This window comes from Lethenteron reissneri, chromosome 68 (assembly GCF_015708825.2).
Source record: "Lethenteron reissneri isolate LAM-NWPU_2019-01 chromosome 68, ASM1570882v1, whole genome shotgun sequence".
In the NCBI taxonomy this organism is placed as follows: Eukaryota; Metazoa; Chordata; class Hyperoartia; order Petromyzontiformes; family Petromyzontidae; genus Lethenteron; species Lethenteron reissneri.
Window position 1 is genome coordinate 2,189,542 of NC_083846.1, and position 24,970 is coordinate 2,214,511.

The window sequence follows — 24,970 nt, forward strand, 5'->3', positions numbered from 1 at the left end:
GCATATACGTCTAAAAGAGATTATACACATTGTAAAGTAATTCCTCGTGTTTAGTGTACACGCCGTACGTGTTCGGAATTTACAGGAGTAAAGTTGGACACAAATCGACTTACAAACAGACCTCTGGAACATAACTCGTTCGTAAGTAGAAGAGTCCCTGACCTAAGTTTTCTCAACGAACAGTACAGAAAATGTTACAGACACGCAGGAATTGTATAAAGTTGTCCATGACCAGTATTTAAGTAGTGAAACGTTTTTATTACAGACACGTCGGGAATAGAATAAGCGCGTTGCACGTACACTCAAGTCGTACAAAACTCAACACAAGTGCCAAGCCACAACAGGTGCACCTAACAAATGCATAACTTTATTGTAAATTGTGAGTTTAGGAGCGGTGTGTAATTAGTCACGTGTCAATGTGGAGACTCCATGGGGCCAGTTCTTTTGAGAACTGGGGTGGGGGAACATTTTTTCTTACAAGTGGCTGAGCAATATTTCAATTACCTTGTGCAGGCCACACTAACAGACCACGGCATTATACAATCCTAATAGTAACGCACGTGCCGTCCCAAGCATGAAGAGGCCTTCGCAGTGACAGAAACTGAGCGTACTAAAATAAAAAAACACAGTACTACCAAGGCAGTTAGCATGCCCGCCCCCCTCTCTAGTAGCTGTTTAGTGCGGCCAAGATGATTGCGGCGATGGGTAAATATCGCCTTCCAAAATGTATTGGGAATAAACGGGCAAGTTATTGACCAACATTTGGCAGCGAGTGATCCAGAACATGTTGTTCCCAACACATTAATGTTTATAACTCCCGTTTATACACCGAGCGGTGGCTTAGCATGCTGAGCTGTGAACCGCGGTCGCCTGGGTTCGCTTCCTGGGCATAGCTAACCATCGGTGGCAAGTGATACCGACATCACTTCCGGACCTGTGCCACGTTCCAAACCCGCACTGACCAGCGTGGTGAAGTATGGCCAGACAACCGCCCACGGCCGACATGGCACGAGAAAACCTTCATCCGGTAGCGAAATTGACAAAAAGCCTGCACATTTTAAGTTCAGAAACACTGCTGAAGCAGCATCGTTGACAGAAGCACACACACACATATTTATACAAATAACATTTGTACATTCCGTAAAGAACCACCGAGAGATGCACGATGTTTGGGATTAGAAACACGCGAGACTTATGTACAGTATCACAGAACTTAACAAAAGTTAAAGACATCAAACGATCGAACGTAAATTTACTTTAAAAATGTTGACTTGGTATAAATGGGCTTAGGCAGTTTACATTGCCGAGAGGGAATGATGCTCGTTTGCAGGTACCAGGAGGACTGCTACTTTGCGAGACTCCGTCCGGCGGCGTATCGATGACAACCCGCCGCTGGCTCGCCATCGAACAAAGACGGTCGCTGCGTCGCGTGGCGCTTCTGCGGCCGTCTGGAATGTTCTTCCTCTCTGGTATTAGGAAGCCGCTGGGAGCCATGCCGCACTTTTAAACCATCATCGAGATTTGGATTTGAAGCTTTCGTGACTACTGCAGGAATCCATGCTCTTTGGTTCTTTCGGTAAAGTCACGTAGGCAGAAAATAAAATAAATAACGACGTTTCGGGCGCAGCACAAGCGTTCGTCATCAGGTGGGAAGGCGTGGCCTGCTGCTGATGCAGACTGTTTTAAAGGTCTGAAATGGGTGTAGCCCAGGGGTCGGCAACCAAAATAACAAGAAGAGCCATTTCTTTCCAATTCGGTACAAAATTCAGTATTTCAAGAGCCGCAATGCATCTGAGTACATACTGTACATATCGTCAAGAAGCAGCCTGTAAAGAGCCGCATGCGGCTCCGGAGCCGTAGGTTGCCGACCCCTGGTGTAGCCCAAAGGTCATAAAGATGTGGCTGGGGCAAGTGATGTTAATGTGAGAAATTAGCTGTTATTTCATGCTAATCTCTCACATTAACATAGCCACTTCCGTGCCCAGTTACATGCTAATTCCTCACTTTAACATCATGCTAATCTCTCACATTAACATAGCCACTTCTGTGCCCAGTTACATGCTAATCTCTCACTTTAACATCATGCTAATCTCTCACATTAACATAGCCACTTCCGTACCCAGTTACATGCTAATTCATCACATTAGCATCATGCTAATCTCTCACATTAACATCACCAGCCCCAGCCACTTCTTTATGACCTTTGGGCTACACCCGTTTCAAACCTTTTAAACAGTCTGCCTCAGCAGCAGACCATGCCTTCCCACCTGATGACGGACGGTTGTGTTGCGCCCGAAACGTCGTGATTTATTTTCTACCTACGTGACTTTACCTAAAGAACCAAAGAGTATCATCGAGATTGACAAACTAATTCTTCAGAACTGCTCGTTGTCGTGTTTAGTTTGCTGTCCTTACCCCCGCACCCCCCATGAGCGCGGTTGGCTACGTACGCTTGCGAGAGAAGTTCTACACACGTACATACATACAAAAGACTCGTACAGAGACCCATAGACTCACATGAGACCCATAGACTCACACAGACCCATAGACTCACACAGAGACCCATAGACTTACACAGAGACCCATAGACTCACACAGACCTATAGACTCACACAGAGACCCATAGACTCGCAAAGAGACCCATAGACTCACACAGAGACCAATAGACTCGCAAAGAGACCCATAAACTCACACAGAGACCCATAGACTCACACAGAGACCCATAGACTCACTCAGACCCATAGACTCACACGAGACCCATAGACTCACACAGATACCCACAGACTCACAAGAGACCCACAGACTCACACACAGAACCATAGACTCACACAGAGACCCATAGACTCACACAGAGACCCATAGACTCACACAGAGACCCATCGTGTTGTCGTCCTTCCCTCGGCACATCCGATTAGCGCGGTTGACTACGTACGACGACAATGGTGGTAGTGGTAGTGTTCAAGCGGGACTGCTCCTCCGGTTCGACGGTCGAGTTCGGCGGCTGGACACTACCAGACCGAGTCCACGAGGCTCCACAGGTAGTTGACGATGAAGGAGCGGCTGTGCTGGCGTGTGTCCAACTCGAAGGGCTGCACGCCCGTCTTGTTCCCCACCACTGCACGCACCATCGCAACAAAGCCGTGCGCGAACAGCATCGCCGTTAGCACTTTGCATTGACCGTATTCTCCACATTGTAAACCGTGACGATTTCAACAATTTGTGTTTTTATTTTACCAGGTAGCTCTTTATACAGAAGTGTAATGGGTTCCGGAGACACTTGTAGAGGTAACTTCTTTATATTTCGATTTAAAGCTTTCGTGACTGCAGGGATTCATCTTCTTGGTTCTTTCGGTAAAGTCACGTAGAAGGGAAGTAATAAAATAATAAAAATAAATGATTTTATTATGTTTTATTTTTATTATTTTATTACTTCCCTTCTACGTGACTTTACCGAAAGAACCAAGAATATAACTTCTTTATTACGATTCAACACTCCAACAGTCCTGATACTCTGTTACAGCCCAGGGACACAGCCTAGGGACACAGCCGAGGGACACAGCCTACTCTGGCTACGCTCTGGGGTCCTCCGGCTACAATTACCCGAGGGGAGGCTACCTGACCCGACCCAGCCAAGGTGCGGGTCTAGACTCTGGCTTCCCCGGACCTCGCCCTTACAAGGGCGCAGAGCCGGGAGTCCCAGAGTCCCACCACTGTCCCGCACAGCATCCCGGCCCTTACAAGGACAAGCGGGACGAGGGGGTCCAGGGTCCTAAGCTGGTCTTGGGTCTTGAGCTGCGACTGGCCCCGATCGGCTGGGGAGCGGCCCTTTTATCCCCCTTGCCCATCGAGTTGCGTGGGATCCCAAATCCCCCGCAGCCCCCCATTGGTGTCGCCGAGGGGCTCAGCTGTCTGGGTTGTCTGGGATCCTGAGCCCCCAGCAGCCCCCCCCCTTCTTGGGCTGGCAGTGGCCCCTCCCCTGGGGGTCCGAGGTACCTGCAGATGGGCCCTGTCCACCACTGCAGGTAAGTGTGACCCATCTACGGCACTACGCACTACAGAAGCGACCCGGCTGTCACAAGTGATAGTTCGACAAAACAGGGGATTGTGGCGTGGAAATTTCGAGCAGCCACATACTCTTAAACGCGTGACGTCGATTCTAAATGTTGAGGGGAAAAAACCGGAGCACCCTGAGAAAAATCCACGTGACCACGGGGAGAGACACGCAAACTACAAATATACAGCAGCAGCAGGCGTCATGGTCAGGATCAGACCCACGCCCTCCTGTATACCAGGCGAGGTAGATAACATCCTCGCCACCGTAGCCTAAACAGACATTTGGGATAAGTGCTGTTAGCGAGCGCGTATGAAAGTTGCCATGGCACATGAGGGGGTAGGTGGCCAACACCACGCCCGGCCGTCTTTGTCTCCCCAGTGGCAATATTTACGACACACCGCACCATGGCACCCGTCGGAGACTGAATCGACCTAGGGGAGGCCCAGGACTGGTTCAGATAATCGTCAATGGTGTTTGTGGCCTTGGGCGTGAATTGAACCCGGATCACCGGGTTCGTAGCGCAGCACGCTTACCATTGCGCCACCGCTCCCCACAAATTATTAAAGATTATCAGACACACTACCCCCCCCAACACACGTAATCCATGTATTTTAAAGCGAAAGATGAAGATGTGTCTTATAAGCCGAACAATATATCGTCACTCTTGTTCATCTCTCTAATACTGGTAGGAACCACCTGGTTCCACCAGCCCACAGGGGATTATTGTGTCCGTCCATCGTGCATACAAAAATGGGAGGGGTGGGGCTGGGTGGAGAGGGGAGGGTGGGGAGGGGCTGGGTGGGGAGGGTCTGGGTGGGGAGGGGCTGGGTGGGGAGGGGTGGGGCTGGGTGGTGAGGGGCTGGTCACCCCGTGGTGCCCTTATAAAACTCAACGTTTAACCTACTCACGCCGGCTTGTGCCCACCCTCACAGTCGGCCACATTTGCGGAATCCACCACGCCGCCGTTGACCCTGGCCATTGACCGAGCAACCCAACGTTCCTACCAGCTCCCTCTGCAGGAATGTGTTCTGTATCTCTCGTCGACAGCTCTCTCCTCTCTTGTGCATCCGTCTCGTCATCTCACTGATCTGTCTCCGTCTTGCTCAGGCCATAACGTAGATCAGTGGGCGAGGGGGGTCACATCTGGCCAGCGGGCCATCAGTTGCGAGTACCCTCCTCCTCTCGTCGACACGCTCACACTGCACGATCACCACTAGGGAGCACCTACTGGTAGGCAGGCGGGCGGGTAGGAACACGTACCTCCCTTGACGATTGCAGGGTCAGCATCGTAGTCGAAGCGCACGAGCGTCAGCTTGGACATGAGGTGAACCATGTACCTGGGAGAGAGTTTGGAAATGAGACTCGACTACCCCTCCCCCCCACCTCTTTCCCCGAAGAAAATGGATCTGACGCACGTGCCGCGTAACGCTATGGGTAGCTACGCGTCCGCGTTGGCCGTCTGTCCGAGCCGCCTTGCTGGCGACGCACCACTCACCCGTCGTGGAAGTTGTACATCCCGCCCCCCCCTTACTCCCCCCCCTGGTCGGATCGATATAATTAATTTACAACAAAACGCGACGACCGGGCGCGCGTGAACGCGCGCGTACTTGGTGCTGGGGATGACGTCGGTCAACTCCACCGTGATGTCCTCCTCTTGGAGCTTCAGCTCCTTCTCCAAGTTCTTCATCTCCTCAAGTTCGGCCAGGCAGCGAGTGCGACGTCGGTCAAGGGGCTAAATCGACCCATGGGCTCACGACGCCTGCTTAACACCGCAGTCGCAACGCACGTACGCACAACTTCTTTCGCGCCGTACGGAGCCAACCGTGCTCATCGGAGGTGCATGGGAAGGACAACAAACTGTGTGTCTCTGTGTGAGTCTGTGTGTCTCTGTGTGAGTCTATGGGTCTGTGTGCGAGTCTATGGGTCTCTGTGTGAGTCTATGTGTCTCTGTGTGAGTCTATGTGTCTCTGTGTGAGTCTATGGGTCTCTGTGCGAGTCTATGGGTCTCTGTGTGAGTCTATGTGTCTCTGTGTGAGTCTATGGGTCTCTGTGTGTCTGTGGGTCTCTGTCTGAGTCTATGGGTCTCTGTCTGAGTCTATGGGTCTGTGTGCGAGTCTATGGGTCTCTGTCTGAGTCTATGGGTCTGTGTGCGAGTCTATGGGTCTCTGTCTGAGTCTGTGGGTCTCTGTGTGAGTCTATGGGTCTCTGTGCGAGTCTGTGGGTCTCTGTGTGAGTCTATGGGTCTCTGTCTGAGTCTATGGGTCTGTGTGCGAGTCTATGGGTCTCTGTCTGAGTCTATGGGTCTCTGTGTGAGTCTGTGGGTCTCTGTGCGAGTCTATGGGTCTCTGTCTGAGTCTATGGGTCTGTGTGCGAGTCTATGGGTCTCTGTGTGAGTCTATGGGTCTCTGCGTGAGTCTATGGCTCTCTGTGTGAGTCTATGGCTCTCTGTGTGAGTCTATGGGTCTGTCTGAGTCTATGGGTCTCTGTGCGAGTCTATGTATGTATGTTGAACGTCTTTCGCACCGTACATAGCCAGCGTGCTTATCAGAGGTGCGGGGGGGGGGAAGGACAACAAACTAAACACAAAAAGCCGTTCTAAACAAATTAGTTTACGATCTATATTTAAAAGCGCATAGCTTGAGTGGCTTCCTAATATTGGAAGGCAGAGAGTCCCAGACAGCAGTAGAAATACATCTAAAAGCACGACGCAGTGACCGCCTTCCAATGCCCCGCTTCCAACTTCAGCCGAGGGGTCCACTCGGTGTGGCAGACGAATCCTACGCAGCGCAAGGTTCACGCAAAACAGACCTTGCACGTACAGGGGTGCGGGCTATCAGCACGGGGGCGATGTTAAACCCACGGTTTCTACCAACCAAGCGATCGAAGGGTAATTTATCGCATTTGGACTTCAGATGCTGCCACGCACGGAGGGGGGGTGCTCTTAGGAATAACATCACGGGAGCTTCAACGTCCTCGGCCACAATTTGCAGACGGCGCAAATGTATAACTATCAGAATGTTTATTCACGCTGGAGGAATCCGATGAGCTATAAAGATCTTTTTCACAGATGTCCAGGCAGTTACGACATTTGACATTCGTGAAGTTACGAGGAGTCGTAACGCGAGTGTTCAGCGATGGCTCTCAAGATTTTCTTGCATTTAGATTATTTTGCCGCTCTAAAATTTCCACACGCCAAGCCAATTTGTCGAGCTATCATTTGTGGCCAGATCGCTTCTGAAAAAACACATTGTCCTGCGGAGGGAGCTGGTAGGAACGTTGGGTTGCTCGGTCAATGGCCAGGGTCAACGGCGGCGTGGTGTATTCCGCAAATATGGCCGATTGTGAGGGCGGGCACAAGCCGGCGTGAGTAGGTTAAACGTTGAGTTTTATAAGGGCACCACGGGGTGACCAGCCCCTCCCCACCCAGCCCCACCCACCCCCTCCCTGCACGACGGATGGACGGACACAATAATCACGTGGGCTGGTGGAACCAGTGGGTTCCTACCAGTATAAGTTAATGCCTCAGTGGCCTTTAGCTGGTAATATAAAAATAGTTAAGTTTCAATTTGTATATTTTATTTAAGTGATCTGTTTACCTTTCCTATATTCCGCACTCCTATCGTGTTTTTGTACCGTTTGCTGTTGTAACGTTCCAACTCCGTGCCCCTACCGGACATCTGTGGAAAAAAACGATTTGTAGCTCATCGGATTCTCTAGGATAAATAAACGTTCTATTCTATATTAAATTCTCGTGACCCAGCCCTGCGCGGAGGTCGCTGCGTACGCGCCCGCACGTCCAAGGATATGCCAGCGCCTGCCGCTGCTCCTCCCGCTCCTGCAGCTTCTGCTGCAGCTCGGCATTCACCTGCTCCAGCTCCCGCTTCGCCGTACCGAGGTCATTCGTCGCCAGCATCATCTCCTCCCGCGCCATCTTCAGCGTATTCTTGTCTGCAGTGAGGCGCGCAAACGCCGGGGAGGGGAGGAGGGTTTTTTTTCTCAGTGTTAAATTAGGCCGGCGTTTTAGCCAAAGCTTAAGTCTCGTCGATGACAACCCTGTGGCGCTTTAGCAAAGTCCGAATGTGTGGATTTCATTTCGTCATTCTTTTGAGAGGTACAGAGAGGAGCAGAGGCGAGAGGTATGTTGAACTTCTTTCACAACATACGTAACCGGAGGCGCGGGGGGATGACAATAAACTAAACACACAAAGCAGTAAGTGGCACAGCTCAGCTTCTGCAGTGGAACATTTTTTTACCTGGTGCCTCCCGAGCTACGGCGCCGGTGCAGCCCAGTTGCACGGCGTAAACATTTTCCAGATTACAAGGCGCACATTTTCCCCTGCACCTTAAAGCAAAATCTGCAGGGTGCATTTTTTTTTTATCCGGTAAGTGACGTAAGGAGCAAGTTTGTGGCAAGCCTCACTTTTCGTGGCATCTTATAAATGGCGCCACGGCGGCAAGATGCTAACTACCTCGCCTCGTGTACAGGAGGTCGTGGGTTCGACCCCGATCTTGACGCCTGCTGTGTATTTGGAGTTTGCATGCTCTCACCGTGGTTGCATGGATTTTTCTCCAGGGCCACATTCAGATGAATGCATTCAGATGAATGCATTCGGCTGCTATACATTTCCACATGATAAACGACTTTGTTGAGTTATCATGTGGCCAAATTGCTTCTGAGCTACATAGGTCAGTGGGCCCTACCTGGTAAAATAAAAAAACTTAGTAGTTGTAATCCAAACCTTGTCTCTCCCAGATACATGGTTCCCCCCCTCGTGCGCTTTGACTATGATGCTGACCCCGAAATCGTCAAGGGAGGTATGTGTTCCTACCCACCCGCCTACCAGTAGTAGCTACTCCCTAATAATGATCATGCAGCGTGACCATGTCATTGAGAGGAAGCTTCTTCCAACTGGCGGTTCGCGGGCCAGACGATAGAGATGAACGAGAGGAGAGAGCTGTAGATGAGAGATACAGGTTCGAGAAATGAACAAGAGATGATATACATTCATAATCAACGTTTTTGGGTTTAGATCGCGTTATTTATAAATGTGTCGTAACCCTCCACCACCCGACACGGCCAATCAGTAAAAAAGTGTCACGTTGACAAAAGAAAAATACTCTTTGGTTCTTTCGGTAAAGTCACGTATAAAGATAAAATATTAAATTAAATAATCTTTATACGTGACTTTACCGAAAGAACCAAAGAGTAATTCCTGCAGTCACGAAAGCTCCAAATTAAGATTTAAAGACAAATAGTTCACTGCTTTAGCCCATCGGTGTGTTGAAGCGTGAAACCACAACATTTACACGCTTCAACACACCGGTGGGCTATTTGTCTTTTGTCAACGTGACACTTTTTTGCTGATTGGCCGTGTCGGGTGGTGGAGGGTTACGACACATTTATAAATAACGCGATCTAAACCCAAAAACGTTGATTATGAATAATATTGGTCGCGAAAGCCTGCTACGTGTTAAGATGATATACAGTTCGGCTTAGAAGACACACCCTCATCTTTCGCTTTAAAACACATGGATGTGATGGAGACTACGGCGTGCGAAAGCATCCTGCACCTTTCAGCGCTTGGATGGCCTCCTCGCTCTGCACCACCCAATTCTCCATCATGTTCCGCTGCATTTCCAAGGCCATGTCCATGTTCTCCTTGGGTTTGAGATCACTTGTGAAAAAGCTGATGATGTCATCGCACACTTCCAAATGCTTCTCCTGGTTGTTCTTCTCCATCTCTGCTCGCTGGACCCCCTGCATGCAGCAACATTCAGAGTTCGCACGAAGCACCGCAGCCCATTTAGAGACAGACCATCGATTTCTAACAAATGGGGTGCCATCTGGTCCAACACCAATGGGGACTAGGCTCTAAAGAAAGCCGTCTCGAGTGTGGACCAATCAACTTCAAGGACAGTGCATATTATTATCATTATCAGAGTTGCTTCTTTTTGTTTGCTTTTTTGACTACTTGTGTTGTGGTTATTGCAAACATGATACCTTGAATAAAGGTGTCAGTTTTGTACCAGTTTAAAAGGGTAAAAACTTACTACTATAAATGGGGTGCCGCGGAGGTGAGATGATATCTCCCTCGCCTGCTATGCAGGAGGTCGTGAGTTCGATCCTGATCCTGACGCCTGTTTGTATATTTGGAGTTTGAGTATCTCTCCCTGTGGTCGCGTGGATTTTTCTTTGGATCTTTCGGTTTTCCCCTCCACATTTAGAATCAACGTCGCGCGTTCAGATTGTTTGGCTGCCACTATCAATTTCCACATGATAAGCCACTGAGTTGAGCTTTCATTTATGGGCAGGTTACTTCTGAAGAAGAACTAAATAGCTCAGTGGGGCCTTACCTGGTAAAATAAAAACAAACTTTCGTTTAGTAGTTACTTTGACATTCCGACCGCAGGTATTGTGGTGAATGCAAACATGACTCCTTGTAAAAAAAGGTGTCAGTTTTGTTGCCAGATAAAAGGGTTAAAAAAAACAATTATCAACCAAGAATAGAATCCTAGATTTGAAGCTTTCGTGACTGCAATGATTCATATTCTTAGGTTGTTTCGGTAAAGTCACGTAGGTAAAACATTTAAATTAATAAAAGTAAAATAAAATAATAATAACACAAACACGACAAATTTTAATTTTTTACCTACGTAGCTTTACCGAAAAAACCCTAAGAATAAGAATAGAATCCACAACATTGACTGTATTTGCCGTACTTAGTAAGGCATTGGGCACGTTGTGTGTTTACGTGGTAAAACCTTACATATTTGCCGTGTCGGGTTTAACGTTATGTTTATATTTACGCGATTTAACTCCAAGAAAACCCCTCTACATTATGGATATTGTCGCGAAAGCCTCCGAAGTGTTAAACTAATAACGAATAAAATTTCGATTTAAAGCTTTCGTGACTGCAGGGATTCATCTTCTTGGTTCTTTCGGTAAAGTCACGTAGAAGGGAGATAATATAATACAAATAAAACATTGTATTATTTTATTGTTTTATTTTATTATCTCCCTTCTACGTGACTTTACCGAAAGAACCAAGAAGATTATAACGAATTGGCTACGCGTTGTTAACATGACAAGCCGCTTATTAATCGGGTGGTGGCGGATTTCACGACACTTTTAGATATTTAAGCGATCTAACCTCCCCCCCCCACCGATATGATCGATATTGTTTGCGAAAGCATATTTCCTACGAAAGCGTTAAAACTTAAAGTTTTAAGTTGCGAATTCGCGACTCGCCTCACCTCACGGCGACTTCAACGTTGGCGCCTCAACGGACGCGACTCGGCGAGCCCCCCTCTGATTGGTCCGTTCGATATTCAAATTTTCGTTCGTTGACGATTGAACGAGCAAATTTTAAAAAAATGGATTTAAAAGTATATATTTATTTGACTCGTACATTGCGACGTCGACTTACGATAGCGACGGTGTAAAGTAATTCGCGATGACATTTGTAATATATAAAAAATATAAAAAGTAAAAAAAAACACAAACGGCCTTGCGTGACGTCATCGGGGGGGGTCAATCGGCGCGCGAGGCTTAGCGACCCGCCCGTGACGTCATCGCGCAAGTGTCAACGGACGTTATCCGTGACGTCATCGTTGCCTTTTGAGCATGACGTCATTGCGTAAGGTGTTGTCGATTGGTGCGTGACGTCATCGCAACGGTCGTCAACGCCGCACACGAAATCAATTGGGCGCGGGTTACATGACGTCACCGCCGCGAACGTCCTCGTTTCGCGTCACTGTTTGGCGCCAAATTTACGATGGCATTTTTAAAGTCGCCGCACAACTTTTTCTCTCGTCATTTCTCGAGACGAATTGACATTTGTAAACATTTCACCGAGTCTCGTTGTCTCTCTAACATGTATTAATTGTACTCCCTTTTCGCCGCGTGCGTAAAATACTTTCCCGACTACGCTGTTTGTTAGCTGTGTACTGCACGCGCAGTAAACATATATTATTTTATTTACCCTCATAACGAGCTAATTTCTCGAGAGATAATGTAATTTTCCACGCGTGATATTTCACGCTATCTTTGTCAATCCACGCCGTGTCGCATCAGTAAGGAGTTGTTGGGTCAGTGCTGTGCGCGTGGGGAGCGGTGGCGCAGCGGTTAGCGCTACGAAACCACGACCACCCGAGTTCGATTCCCGCTCACGGCCACCAACACCGCTCACGGATGATCCGAACCAGTCCTGCCCCCACCTCTAGGTCGACTCAGCCTCTAATGAGTACCTAGTGCGGTGTGTAAAACCACCGCTGGGGGAGACAAATACATCCGGGCGTGGTTGCCGGCCTTCAATAGACGCTACTCGCCATGGATCTCGGGAGCTTTCTGGACCATCCCCTCCCTGCCCGCCACCACCACCATCGCCGCCGCCTCTTGCTGCTGCGCCACGCTCTCCTGGTGGCCCGGCGACCCGAGGCCGCGGGCTTGGCGTGTGTCCGGCGCCTGGAGGCCCGAGGCTCGCCGGCGGCGTGGGGGCCGCTGGTGGCGGAGCTGGTGGAGGAGGTGTGCGGGGAGGTGCCTGGCGCGGGGCCGGGGCAGACCGCGCGCCTGGCGCTGTGAGTTGCGCAGAGGGCGCTGTCGAGTCGGGGGGTGGGTGTTTCTTCTCGCGGTTGTGTTTGGGGTTTGCAGCAAGCAAGACACCCCCCTAGCCCCCCCCCATACCCCTAACTCCACTAGCCCTCTCACACCCCCCTAGCCCCCCCCATACCCCTAACCCCACTAGCCTTCCCACACACCCCTAGCCCCCCTCCCATACCCCTAACCCCACTAGCCCCCCACATCCCCCTACCCCACACCCCCCTAACCCCCCCCCCCATACCCCGAACCCCCCTAGCCACCCCCCATACCCCCACACCCCCTTAGCCTCCCCCCCCCATACCCCCCCTACCCCCACACCCCCCGAGCCCCCCCCATGCCCCCCCTAGCCCCCCACACCACACACCACACACCCCTACCCGCACACCCCCCTAACCCCCCCCACCCCTCTTCCCCCACACACCCTCTACCCCCACACCCCCCTAGCCCCCCCCCCCATACCCCTAATACCCCACACCCCCTAACCCCCCCACACCCCCCTGACCCCCCACCCTTCTACACCCCCTAACCCCCCCCACCCCCCTACCCCCACATCCCCCTAGCCTCCCCCCATAGGGTCCGTCCATAAATGACGTCACGCGATTTTGGACGATTTTTGACCCCCCCCCCCTAGTCACACGGCGTCACAAAAAGTCAGACCCCCCTCAAATATGACGTCACAAAACTTTGCCCCCCCCCCCCAAAATAAAACATGCTTCAAATCGCTTTAAACTATTGTCATTGTAGTGCGTATTTACTATAAAAAAGTCTATTTAATTAAGTAGAACGTGTTGTCTATATTTATTTAAAGTTGTGCATTTTGATGTGACGTCACATTTCTCAACCCCCCCCCCCCCCTTGTCACATCGTCACAAATGTCTGACCCCCCCTAGGTGCATGACGTCATTTATGGACGGCCCCACACCCCCCTAAGTCCCCTCACACCCCTCTAACCCCCCCACACCCTTCTATCCACCCACACCCCTCTACCCCCCCACACCCCCCGAGTAGTCCGTCACGCGCTAGACTCGCGTTATAGCGCCCGCTATGATAGCGGAGCTATTATAGCGCCACTCGCTGGCTCGACTCGGCTGTTGCCGCCGGTGGACAAGGGCTACGATGCACTGGTTTGTCCACCGTGACCCCTGTGACCCCTGACTTCGCCCCCTGCGTGTGGCAGGCTGCCCGCGCTGCTGCGGCTTCCCGTGAGCCTCCAGCGCTCCGTCGTGTCGCTGCTGAGCGCCGTCCGAGACGAAGTCCCCGCTCCAGCGCTCGCCCTGCTGCGCCGCGCCCTGCTGCACCCCGCCGCGACCTGCGACCCCTGGGTCCGCGTCGCCGCACGGACGATGGCGCCCCTGAGCCAGCGCGTGGATGATGGCAAGTGACCCCATCCCACCCAACTACCACCCCCATCACCACGACCCCTTGGGTGAACTTAACGTGAATTTGTTTGAGGTGGCTACGCGGCTCGGGGAAGAACCGCAGCACTTGGGCAAATGTTTGCGCCAGCTCACCGCTGCAGCCGTACCCGCTGCGCCCTCCTGCTTGTCTGTGGTTCTTCCTCGAGCCTCCGAGTCGTTCTCTTTCTTTGAGAGAGCGAGTGAATGCTGTGCGCGTTACGAATTGAAAATTACTTGTTATAATTGTTGTTTATAATTGTTGTCGCACCGTATCGGTGACGCGGAACCGGCACTGCCAAGACCCTGGCTTTTCGAATCCGTGTTTCAGTCGCCCGTGATAAAACCTCTTGAGTGTCGAGAGTCTGGTCGCCAATAATTTTTTACAGCCATTTGTCCTGAACTTTAACCAGGCTAGAGCCCACTGAGATGTTATCCCCTTGCGATTGGAGTCCTTTACCCATCTTCTTGGTTCTTTCGGTAAAGTCACGTAGAAGGGAAATAATCAAATAATATAAATAAAACATAAAATAACATTCTCACGACGTTTCGGCCACAACGCAAGCAGCCATCCTCAGGTCTCTTTCCGACAGCTGTTTCTTCACCTGAGGACGGCTGCTTGCGTTGTGGCCGAAACGTCGTGAGAATTTAGTTGTATTTCTATTATTTTATTATTTCCCTTCTACGTGTCTTTCCGACAGCTGTTTCTTCACCTGAGGACGGCTGCTTGCATTGTGGCCGAAACGTCGTGAGAATTTAGTTGTATTTCTATTATTTTATTATTTCCCTTCTACGTGTCTTTCCGACAGCTGTTTCTTCACCTGAGGACGGCTGCTTGCATTGTGGCCGAAACGTCGTGAGAATTGAGTTGTATTTCTATTATTTTATTATTTCCCTTCTACGTGTCTTTCCGACAGCTGTTTCTTCACCTGAGGACGGCTGCTTGCGTTGTGGCCGAAACGTCGTGAGAATTAGATTTTTTAGTTTTATTTCTATTATTTAATTTTGTTTATATTATTTCATTATTTCCCTTCCACGTGACTTTACCGAAAGGACTAAGAATAATAACAAAGATCCCCCGTGTAGCCTTAACAGACTGTAGGGGCAAGTGCTGTTAGCGAGCACCTATGAAGGCCGGCACTGTAATTCTCACGACGTTTCGGCCACAACGCAAGCAGCCGTCCTCAGGTGAAGAACAAGTCTTTCGGAAAGAGAGTTGAGAATTCACCGATATCCTTCTCTCCTATGTCTTTCTCGAGTTGTGTACCTCCCCCCGTGATCTACGGGGAATTGAATCGCGGCTCCCGGCGTGCGGAGCGGAACGTCGGGACAACGAGCCCAGTGACGCCCGGTAAGCGCGACCCGAAATCCCGTCTCGCGTGTTTCGTCTCGTCTCCCTCCGAAGGTGGCGGAGCGGTGAGCGAGGTGTGGCGTGCCCGCTACGCCGCCCTCTGCGAGAGGCTGCGGGCGCGCTCGCGCTGCCAGGGCGGCGGTGGGCACCGCAGGGACGCCGCCAATCACGTGGGCACGGCTCGGCAGGCAGAGCGTGGGGAGACGCCGGTGTTGGTGGTTCCCGGGTGAGTGTAAGTGCCATCGATTGCGACGCGTAAGATGCCGACGGGCCTGAATGCAAATGCTCACCGGGAAGTGTGTACGTATGCATACCTAATAATAGGGTTTTTCCCCTTTTTTCTGGCAACAAAACTGAAAGCTTTTCACGAGGAATCATGTCTGCATTAACCACGATACTTGTGGTCAAAATACAAACAAAAAACACTGATAAATTATTCATTGTCCTTGAAACTGATTGGTCCACACCAGAGACGGCTTTCTTTTGAGCCTCGTCTCAATTGGTGCTAGATCAAAGGACGCCAAAAGGCGTGCAGCTCAAAGACGATGCACTATCAAAGTAATGAGGGCTCGGGGTGAGCATCTAACGAACGACTGCTGCGCCACATCGTTCTCTTCAGGCGCGGCTCGGACGACGAAGGCACCGTCGGGGTGACCTGTGACCCCGCACCGTCTGGCACGCGGAAGCGCCCGGTGCCCGACGACGATGGCGGCGACGATGGCGGCGGCGGCGAGAGCGGAAACGCGACCGTCGCCCCCAAACGGCCACGCCTCGACTCCCCCCGGCACGCCGACGATTTGAGCGCGTCCGGTCGGGCAGTGCTGGGAGGAGATCCCGGGACGCCCGTGCCGGGTCCTCGGGAGTCGAGCGATGGTGGAGGCGGCGATGGCGGCGGCGGCGTCGACATTTTGGACGAGTTGCCGTTTCCGAAAGTCGAGCCGGAGCAGGGCCTTCCGCCGCACATCAAGGTCATCACTCGCGTTGTGGATTTCGTGTACGCTTTTTTCAAGCCTTATTAGCGATCGCACGGGAAAATGAGGAGTGAATGTCGATAATTACGCGCGTGCGTTATCACGGTTATAGGTTTTGGAGGGATTAGAAAGAGGGCAGGCTTGTGTTTGAGTTAACTGCAGTTTAAGAACTTGCAAGTGAATCTTCATGCCTCCTGGAAGTACAGGAATACAAAGTTATGGGAAACTATGAATGTTGTTGAACTTCTTTTGCACCATACGTAGCCACCCGTGCTAATCGGAGGTGCAGGAGAAATACCACAAACTATGGGTCTCTGTGCGAGTCTATAGGTCTCTGCGTGAGTCTATGGGTCTGTATGTGAGTCCATGGGTCTATGTGAGAGTCTATGGGTCTGTGGGAGTCTATGGGTCTCTGTGTGAGTCTGTGGGTCTCTGTGTGAGTCTATGGGTCTCTGTGTGAGTCTATGTATGTTGTTGAACTTCTTTCGCACCCTACGTAGCCAAAAGCGCTTATTGGAGGTGCGGGGGAAGGACAACAAACTATACACAAAGCAAGTTTTGATGCCGTGCGCTTGGTGAAAAATGCTATCGCGGCAAACCTCGGTGTTAGGTGGTTCGTGCACTGCGCTACGAACCCACGACCTGAATTTAAAGTTTTTCGGGCACAGCTAACATCAGTGGCAATGGATATTTGGATCAGTCCTGGACACACCATGCACCAGCCCACACTGACCAGCGTGGTGAAGTATGACCAAACAAACCCATCACGCCTGGTCTGGCATGCGGCAGGCTGTCAGTCTTAACAATGAGTTGGCAAAGGGCTTTTAAATGAATTATTGCTATATGCTGATTAAAAAAGATCATTTGTTGTTTTTTCAGGAAAAGGTTGCTAAAGTGAAGGAGTGGCTGGAAGCAAGTTGTGAGGTTTGTGTGAACTTAAATATTAAATCATTGAATAATAATAGTCTATTTATGATGCATGGCATTATAAGGGCTATAATTGGGTTTGTTAGAGTTGAGATGGGGTTAAGGTTTGCTGGGTTAAGGTTAGAGTTCAATATTTTATGCTGATGATCGGGCTTGTTAGGTTTGGTGTTAATGTTAGGCTTGTTAGGTCTACAGTTGAGGTCGATTAGGGTAAGGCTACATAGGTATGGGATTATCAACACATTTCTGCGGAGGGAGCTGGTAGGAACGTTGGGTTGCTCGGTCAATGGCCAGGGTCAACGGCGGCGTGGTGTATTCCGCAAATATGCTCGACTGAGGGCGGGCACAAGCCGGTGTGAATAGGTTAAACGTTGAGTTTTATAAGGGCACCATGGGGTGATCAGCCCCTCCCCACCCAGCCCACCCCTCCCACCCCCCACCCAGCCCCACACAGCCCCTCCCCACCCTCCCCTCTCCACCCAGCCCCACCTCTCCCATTTTTGGATGCACGACGGACGGACGGACACAATAATAATCCCCTGTGGGCTGTTGTAACCAGGAGGTTCCTACCAGTATCAGGCTTGTTATGGTTAATCTTGTTAGCTCAGGATGAGGCTTGTTAAGTATAGGATTACTGTGAGCGTGGTTGGGTCTAGCGTCAAGTTAAATGTCAAGCTTTGTTAGGTTATTGATAAGGTCTAGAGATATAGTTATGGCGAGGGTTTTGTCTAGGTCTAGGATTAGAGTTAGGACTGGGGTTGGGTTAAGTTGTGCCTAGGATCAAGCGTGATCTTGTTGGGCTTAGTGTTAAGGTGAACGTGAGGGTTGTTAGTGCTAAGTTTAATGCTGCAATGATTTACATCTATTTCATTTATTTGGCAGTTTCCAGGCATGGAGGAATCGAGCCCTGCTGAGCTGTCCTTGCTGAATGAGTGCCGGCCAGAGCAGGTGAGCAGAATGAACACGGAGGAGGTCAAAGTTAATGAGCGAACTCGGCTAGTCCCGTGTATGCGTGGTTCCTGTGTAACGCGTTCCAGTGTGTATTTGCCCTAGGAAGTATTTAATTAGCCGTATGGCATCTGACCGGGTAGCTGTCGGGGCAAAATGCGTATATGCATTTTTGCAAATTGTCCTCTGTGGTGCCCTGGTTTGTGCCTCCACATTTTTTGGGCAACCCTTTCGTAAAATTTGGCCGCTGTTAAATAAGATGAGTCCTTAAAAGCAACACAATCTACCACCAAAGTTTCATTAATTTCGGATCATCTTTACGTGAGTTAAGGAACCCAACCTCCCACCCGTTACTGAAGGACAGATGGAAAGAGACACATGCATGACCACCTCAAAATGTTCTGTGAAAGCTTTAAAAGCAACGATGAGAGAGAGAGAGAGACACGCAAACTTCAAATATACAGCAGCAGGCGTCGGGATGGAACCCACGACCTCCTGTATACCAGGCGAGGTAGTTAACATCTCCTAGCCACCGTGATGATGATGAGAGGGTGACAATGTGGAGTTCACGACCAGTGCTGTGCGGCGGCTCTGGTATCTGCGCAGGTCTCTGCCGTGTGCGCGGCGCTGGGAGCCGCGACGTTGCCGGAGGAAAGCGTCGCTCTCCTGGCGACGGCCGTGGCTGCTCTCACCCCCAAGATCGGACATGCGGCCTCCACGCAGCTCGCCCGGGAGCTTTTCCTTTCCAAGGTGGGGCGGTGCCGTGGCCTAACGACGCATTTTATCATGGGACCTCCTTTGCCAGTACCAAAATATACTAATAGGGGTTTTCCCCTTTTTTCTGGCAACAAAACTGACACCTTTTGCAGGGAATCATGCTTACATTAACCACAATACTTGCAGTCAAATGCGACCAGATGACGCCTTTTGGCGTCATCTGGTCGAACACCATATGAGACTAGGCTCTAAAGAAAGCTGTCTCTGGTGTGGACCAATCAGTTTCAAAGACAATGCATAAATTATCAGAGTATTGTTTTTTGTTTGCATTTGACTGCAAGTATTGTGGTTAATGTAAGCATGATTCCTTGCAAAAGGTGTCAGTTTTGTTGCCAGAAAAAAGGGGAAAAACCCTATTAGACGCATTTTATATTCACGCGATCTAACCCAAAAAAAACCTTCGCTACGGACCTGTCCGAGGTCTTCTCCGTCCCGTCGTGTCCGCCCGCCAAAGTGGCGAACGGGACCCACACCCTTGCAACTTTGCACGCATCTCGGAACGGGAAAGGGTCAACACCTGGTCTCTTAGTAGTAGTAATAGGTTTTGACCCTTTTGTCTGGCACCAAAAGTGACACCTTTATACAAGGGATCATGTTTGCAATAACCACAACACTTGCGGTCAAAATGCAAACAAAAAGAGACAACTCTGATAATGATATGCATTGTCCTTGAAATTGATTGGTCCACACCCGAGACGGCTTTTCTTAGAGCCTAGTCTCCACTGGTGTTGGACCAGATAACGCCAAAAGGCGTACAACTCAAAAACAGCGCACTATCAGAGTGTTTTTGAGTTGTATGCCTTTTGGCGTCATCTGGTCCAACACCAGTGGAGACTAGGCTCTAAGAAAAGCCGTCTCAGGGTGTGGACCAATCAACTTCAAGGACAGTGCATACATCATCAGAGTTGTCTCTTTTTGTTTGCATTTCGACTGCTTGTGTTGTGGTTATTGCAAACATGATCCCTTGTATAAAGGTGTCAGTTTTGGTGCCAGATAAAATCGTAAAAACCTGTACTCTTGCTGGAAAGAGTAAAGCCCTGTTTTTTTTTTCCGTCGCTCGTGAGTTCATTTGATGTTGCCTGTGCCGTGCGCGCCCGCCCAGCTGTCCAGCCTGGAACAGCCGGCGTCGAGGCTGCTGTCGGGGGCCCTTGGATCGTTTTGCAGCTCCTACCCCAAGCAGGGCTGTGCAGCGTGCCTGCTGCCGCTGACGCAGACGAGCGAGCTGGGTACGTACGCGTGTACGTTGAACTTCGTTCGCACCGTACATAGTCAACCGTGCTAATCGGAGGTGCGGGGGAAGGATAACAAAGGTCTTTGTGTGAGTCTATGGGTCTTTGTGTGAGTCTGTGGGTCTCTGTGTGAGTCTGTGGGTCTCTGTGTGAGTCTATGGGTCTCTCTGAGTCTATGGGCCTCTGTGTGAGTCTATGGGTCTCTGTGTGAGTCTATGGGTCTCTGTGTGAGTCTATGAGTCGCTGTGTGAGTCTATGGGTCTCTGTGTGAGTCTGTGGGTCTCTGTGTGAGTCTATGGGTCTCTGTGTGAGTCTATGGGCCTCTGTGTGAGTCTATGGGTCTCTGTGTGAGTCTATGGGTCTCTGTGTGAGTCTATGGGTCTCTGTGTGAGTCTATGGGTCTCTCTGAGTCTATGGGCCTCTGTGTGAGTCTATGGGTCTCTGTGTGAGTCTATGGGTCTCTGTGTGAGTCTATGGGTCTCTGTGTGAGTCTATGAGTCGCTGTGTGAGTCTATGGGTCTCTGTGAGAGTCTATTGGTCTCTGTGTGAGTCTGTGGGTCTCTGTATGAGTCTATGGGGTCTCTGTGTGAGTCTGTGGGTCTTTGTGTGAGTCTATGGGTCTCTGTGTGAGTCTATGGGTCTCTGTGTGAGTATGGGTCTCTGTGTGAGTCTATGGGTCTCTGTGTAAGTCTATGGGTCTCTGTGTGAGTCTATGGGTCTCTATGTGAGTCTATGGGTCTCTGTGTGAGTCTATGGGTCTCTGTGTGAGTCTATGGGTCTCTTGCTGTAGTGCATCGAGCATTGTGTCTCAGATGGTTCACAGTGGCTGGGATGCCCTGGCACGTCCCTTTAGCTGCGACGCCGTCGCCGTTAACCCACGTGTTTGTCTCGGCAGGGCCTTTCCAAGTGGAGTTCATGTGCAGGGTCATCCGTGACAACCTGGCCTCCGACGATCTCCCAAGTCTCCTCAGGTCAGCGGAGCAGGAGGGGCCGTTCACCACTTCAGAGCCTCCTCCTCTGCCACCCGCACATTCCTCGATTCTGTGTACGAGCACCCGTAGGGCGTGTTGTGTGCGGAGAGCGGTGGAGTACGATGGTCGGTGCGTCGCGCTCAGGAACCCGCCGACCCGAGTTCGATTCCCGCTCGCGGTCAATAGCGATGGCACGTAGAAGGGAAATAATAAAATAATAAAAATAAAACATAATAAAGTACAATTTTATACAATTTTATTATGTTTTATTTAAATAATAAAAATAATACAATTTTATACAATTTTATAATGTTTTATTTTTTAAATTTTATTATTTCCCTTCTACGTGACTTTACTGAAAGAACCAAGAAGATGAATCCCTGCAATCACGAAAGCTTTAAATCGAAAAATAGCGATGGCGTTCGTGTGAACCGGTCCTGGGCCTCCCCTAGGTCGACTCGGGCCTCAAATGAGCACCAGGTGCGGTGTGTAATCATCGCTGCCGGTGTGTTGTGCCGGTCTTCATAAGTGCTGCTTGGTAACAGCACTTGCCCTAAATAGTCTGTTCAAGGCTATATGGGGGGCTTTTGTTTTTGTTTGTGTTGTGGAGAGTAGCAGCGTAATTAGCGTGCTGCGCTACAAACCGGCGACCCACGTTCCATTCCCGCTCGCGACCAATAACAGTGGCGTTCATCTGACCTGATTTGGTCCTGGACCTCTCGTAGCTATACTCGGCCTTAAGTGAGCACCTGGTTTCGGCGTTTACAAAACATCGGCACTGCGGAGACAAAGGCGGCCGGGCGTGGTGTTTCTGTCCACACCACCACCCCCTCCATAGGTGCATCGCCGGCATTGGCCCCAACAGTCTTCTGTGTTGCTTTGTGATTCGTGTGCTTGCTGGTGACCAGGCTGTTGGTGAGCAGCCCGGGCGTGTGCTGGGGTGAGGGCTTCCTCACCGTCTTGCAGGCCGCACTGGACCGAAAGGTGAACTGTGGGACAAGAAACGTTTCCTCTCCATCGCCACCTCTTTCAAATATCGAAACACCTCATCACCACCACCACCACCACATCTCATAGCCACCGTGGTGCCCAGGACACAAAATAGCGTGTTGTGTTGCCATCCCTTAAAGATGGAGCTGAACGCAGAGGAGGTGGAGATGCTGGTGGTGGTGATGTCGGCGCATGCAGCGTCGTTCGCCAAGTCCCTCAAGTTCGCCAAGCTCCTGCTGGCGCTCGTGAACAAGCATGGGGCTCAGGTGAGCTCAACCATTTTCACCGCCACCGCTACGAGCCTGCACGGTCAATACGGCCGCGATTACTACCGATTATCTTCTTGGTTCTTTCGGTAAAGTCACGTAGAAGGGAAATAATAAAATAATAAAAATTAAACATAATAAAATAATTCTCACGACGGTTCGGCCACAACACAAGCAGCCGTCGGGGAGACAGCGTCAGACGCTGTCTCCCCAATAGACCTGGTCTTCACCTGAGGATGGCTGCTTGTGTTGTGGCCGAAACGTTGTGAGAATTATTTAATGTTAAATTTTTATTATTTTATTATTTCCCTTCTACGTGACTTTACCGAAAGAACCAAGAAGATGAATCCCTGCAGTCACGAAAGCTTTAAATCGAAATTATACTACCGATTAGTCTACGTGATAAATCCAACCGTGCCGCTACGACCAAATACGGACAATGCTATCGATGCAGCCACTGCTAATACCAATACGATCCTACACTGTCAATACCACAATCCACTTTTAAATCGAGATTGAAAACTAATTTCTTTAGAGCCACTTCTTGTGTTTAGTTTGTTGTCCTTTCCCCGCACCTCCGATTAGCACGGTTGGCTACGTACGGTGTGAAAGGAGTTCAATATACAAAACATATATTTCGATTTAAAGCTTTCGTGACTGCAGGGATTCATATTCTTGGTTCTTTCAGTAAAGTCGCGTAGAAGGGAAATAATAAAATAACAAAAATAAAACAATAAAATTCTCACGATGTTTCGATTGCAACACAAGCAATCATCATCAGGTGTGAAAACCACACGGAATTTTATTGTTTTATTTTTATTTTATTATTTCCCTTCTACGTGACTTTACCGAAAGAACCAAGAATATACATAACATACATACCGTGCCGGCCCTCACAGGTTCTACTCGCTAACAGTACTTGCCCCAATGATCTGTTCAGGCTATGCGCGGGATCTTTGTCTGTGTGTGTGCGTGCATTAACCTTTTGCCACCCGTGGCAGGTGACACGGGGTCACGGTGCGACCCTGGCCGCGATGGTGGAGGTCGGCGACACCTTTATGAAGCGGACACTGCGTGCGGCTCTCAAGAAGATCTCGGGCTGACCGGCCCTGACCTCTGACCTTGTACCCCGACCTCTGACCCTGTGCCCCGACCTCTGACCTCGTGCCCCGGCGGAGCAGCGTCAAACTTCGTGAACGGAATGAGTGACGAAAACATTCGACGCCAAAGTGTTTCCTGCTTTTTAGTCAACGACGATGACTCTTTTGAGTGGATGGAAATCATCAAGCGTTACGATGGCTACGACTGCCCAGTACAGACCAAAAATAGCGACGACGATGAAACGAAGTTAACAACATTGGAGGCGGCAGTGCACTGGAAAAGACCGAAGATTGTCATTGCCTATATATGTACAGTAGATACAAATGAAGGGGTTTGGTCGATCGCACGGAGATTGTTGGTTGAAATTTATAGAATGCTCACAATGGCCCAGTCAACACAGTCTCTAACCTCACTACCACCACCTTGGAACCAATGTCACTTTGATTGAAAATGTGGGGGGAAAAAACTTGTGCTGTTTGTAATGAAAATAATGTCACTATTCTTTGAACCTTAATGTCTACCTGTCAACCCATACGGTTTACCCGTATTCTTGTACAAGGAAATTGAGTTTTCAGGTCCATATGGCGTACAGCCGTTTCAATACAGGCAAAAATAAATCTGTGTTTCTCCCTTGCGATGGGACTTTGTAGGATGAACGTTGAGTTTTATAAGGGCACCACGGGGTGACCAGCCCCTCCCCACCCAGTCCCACTCCTCCCCCACCCTCCCCACCCTCCCCTCCCCACCCAGCCCCTCTCTCCCCACCCAGCCCCTCCCCACCCTCCCCTTCCCACCCAGCCCCTCCCTGCACGACGGACGGACACAATAATCCCCTGTGGGCTGGTGTAACCAGGAGGTTCCTACCAGTAATATTCTCTTGTACTTCTTGGAACGTTCGCTACTGCACTCAGGTCACCGTGTGGATACTGGATATCTGTGAAAAAAAGAGCTTTTTGGCTCATCGGATTCCTCCGGTGGAAGATGAGATGAAAATTCTGATACTTGTAACACAATTCTAGATTTGAAGCTTTCGTGACTGCAAGAATTCACACGTAGGTAAAAAATAATAATAAAATAATAATACATGAAAATAGCTAAATGAAATCACGACGTTTCGGAGGCAACACAAGTCTCCGTCTTCAGGTGGGACCGTCACAGCCAAATTTACTGTTTCAAGATGCAGTAAATTTGGCTGTCAAAATTACTAAATTAAATCACGACGTTTCAAGATATAATAAATTTGGTTGTGACAGTCCCACCTGAAGACGGAGGCTTGTGTTGCCTCCGAAACGTGATTTCATTTAGTTATTTTCATGTATTATTTTATTATTTTTTACCTACGTGACTTTATCGAAAAAACCTAAGAGTATTGTAACGCAATGTTAGTGGCGC

At 50.0% G+C, this 24,970-nt stretch overlaps 2 protein-coding genes across 3 annotated transcripts; one reads left to right on the forward strand and one right to left on the reverse strand.

Annotated features, from left to right (window-relative positions):
• Positions 1-237: 237 nt before the first annotated feature.
• On the reverse strand, positions 238-11,483 carry SPC24 (SPC24 component of NDC80 kinetochore complex). Its single transcript, XM_061579038.1, has 6 exons — positions 11,309-11,483; positions 9,626-9,812; positions 7,861-8,002; positions 5,662-5,766; positions 5,315-5,391; positions 238-3,115 (listed from the first exon to the last, which is right to left on the reverse strand). Exons 2-6 carry the CDS (start codon positions 9,792-9,794, stop codon positions 3,009-3,011), a joined length of 600 nt encoding a protein of 199 aa, XP_061435022.1. The 5' UTR covers positions 9,795-9,812; positions 11,309-11,483; the 3' UTR covers positions 238-3,008.
• Positions 11,484-11,823: 340 nt separating this feature from the next.
• On the forward strand, positions 11,824-24,274 carry FANCE (FA complementation group E). Of its 2 annotated transcripts, none has more exons than XM_061579012.1 (12): positions 11,824-12,631; positions 13,831-14,027; positions 15,453-15,624; positions 16,018-16,366; positions 17,249-17,293; positions 18,179-18,244; positions 18,851-18,994; positions 20,124-20,259; positions 21,146-21,221; positions 22,130-22,205; positions 22,352-22,477; positions 23,479-24,274. In XM_061579012.1, the coding sequence occupies exons 1-12, from the start codon at positions 12,384-12,386 to the stop codon at positions 23,578-23,580; spliced, it is 1,737 nt and encodes a 578-aa protein (XP_061434996.1). In that variant the 5' UTR covers positions 11,824-12,383; the 3' UTR covers positions 23,581-24,274. The 2 variants fall into 2 exon arrangements, with proteins under 2 accessions (XP_061434996.1, XP_061434997.1); XM_061579013.1 differs by having other exon boundaries at positions 20,124-20,247.
• The last annotated feature ends 696 nt before the right edge of the window (positions 24,275-24,970 follow it).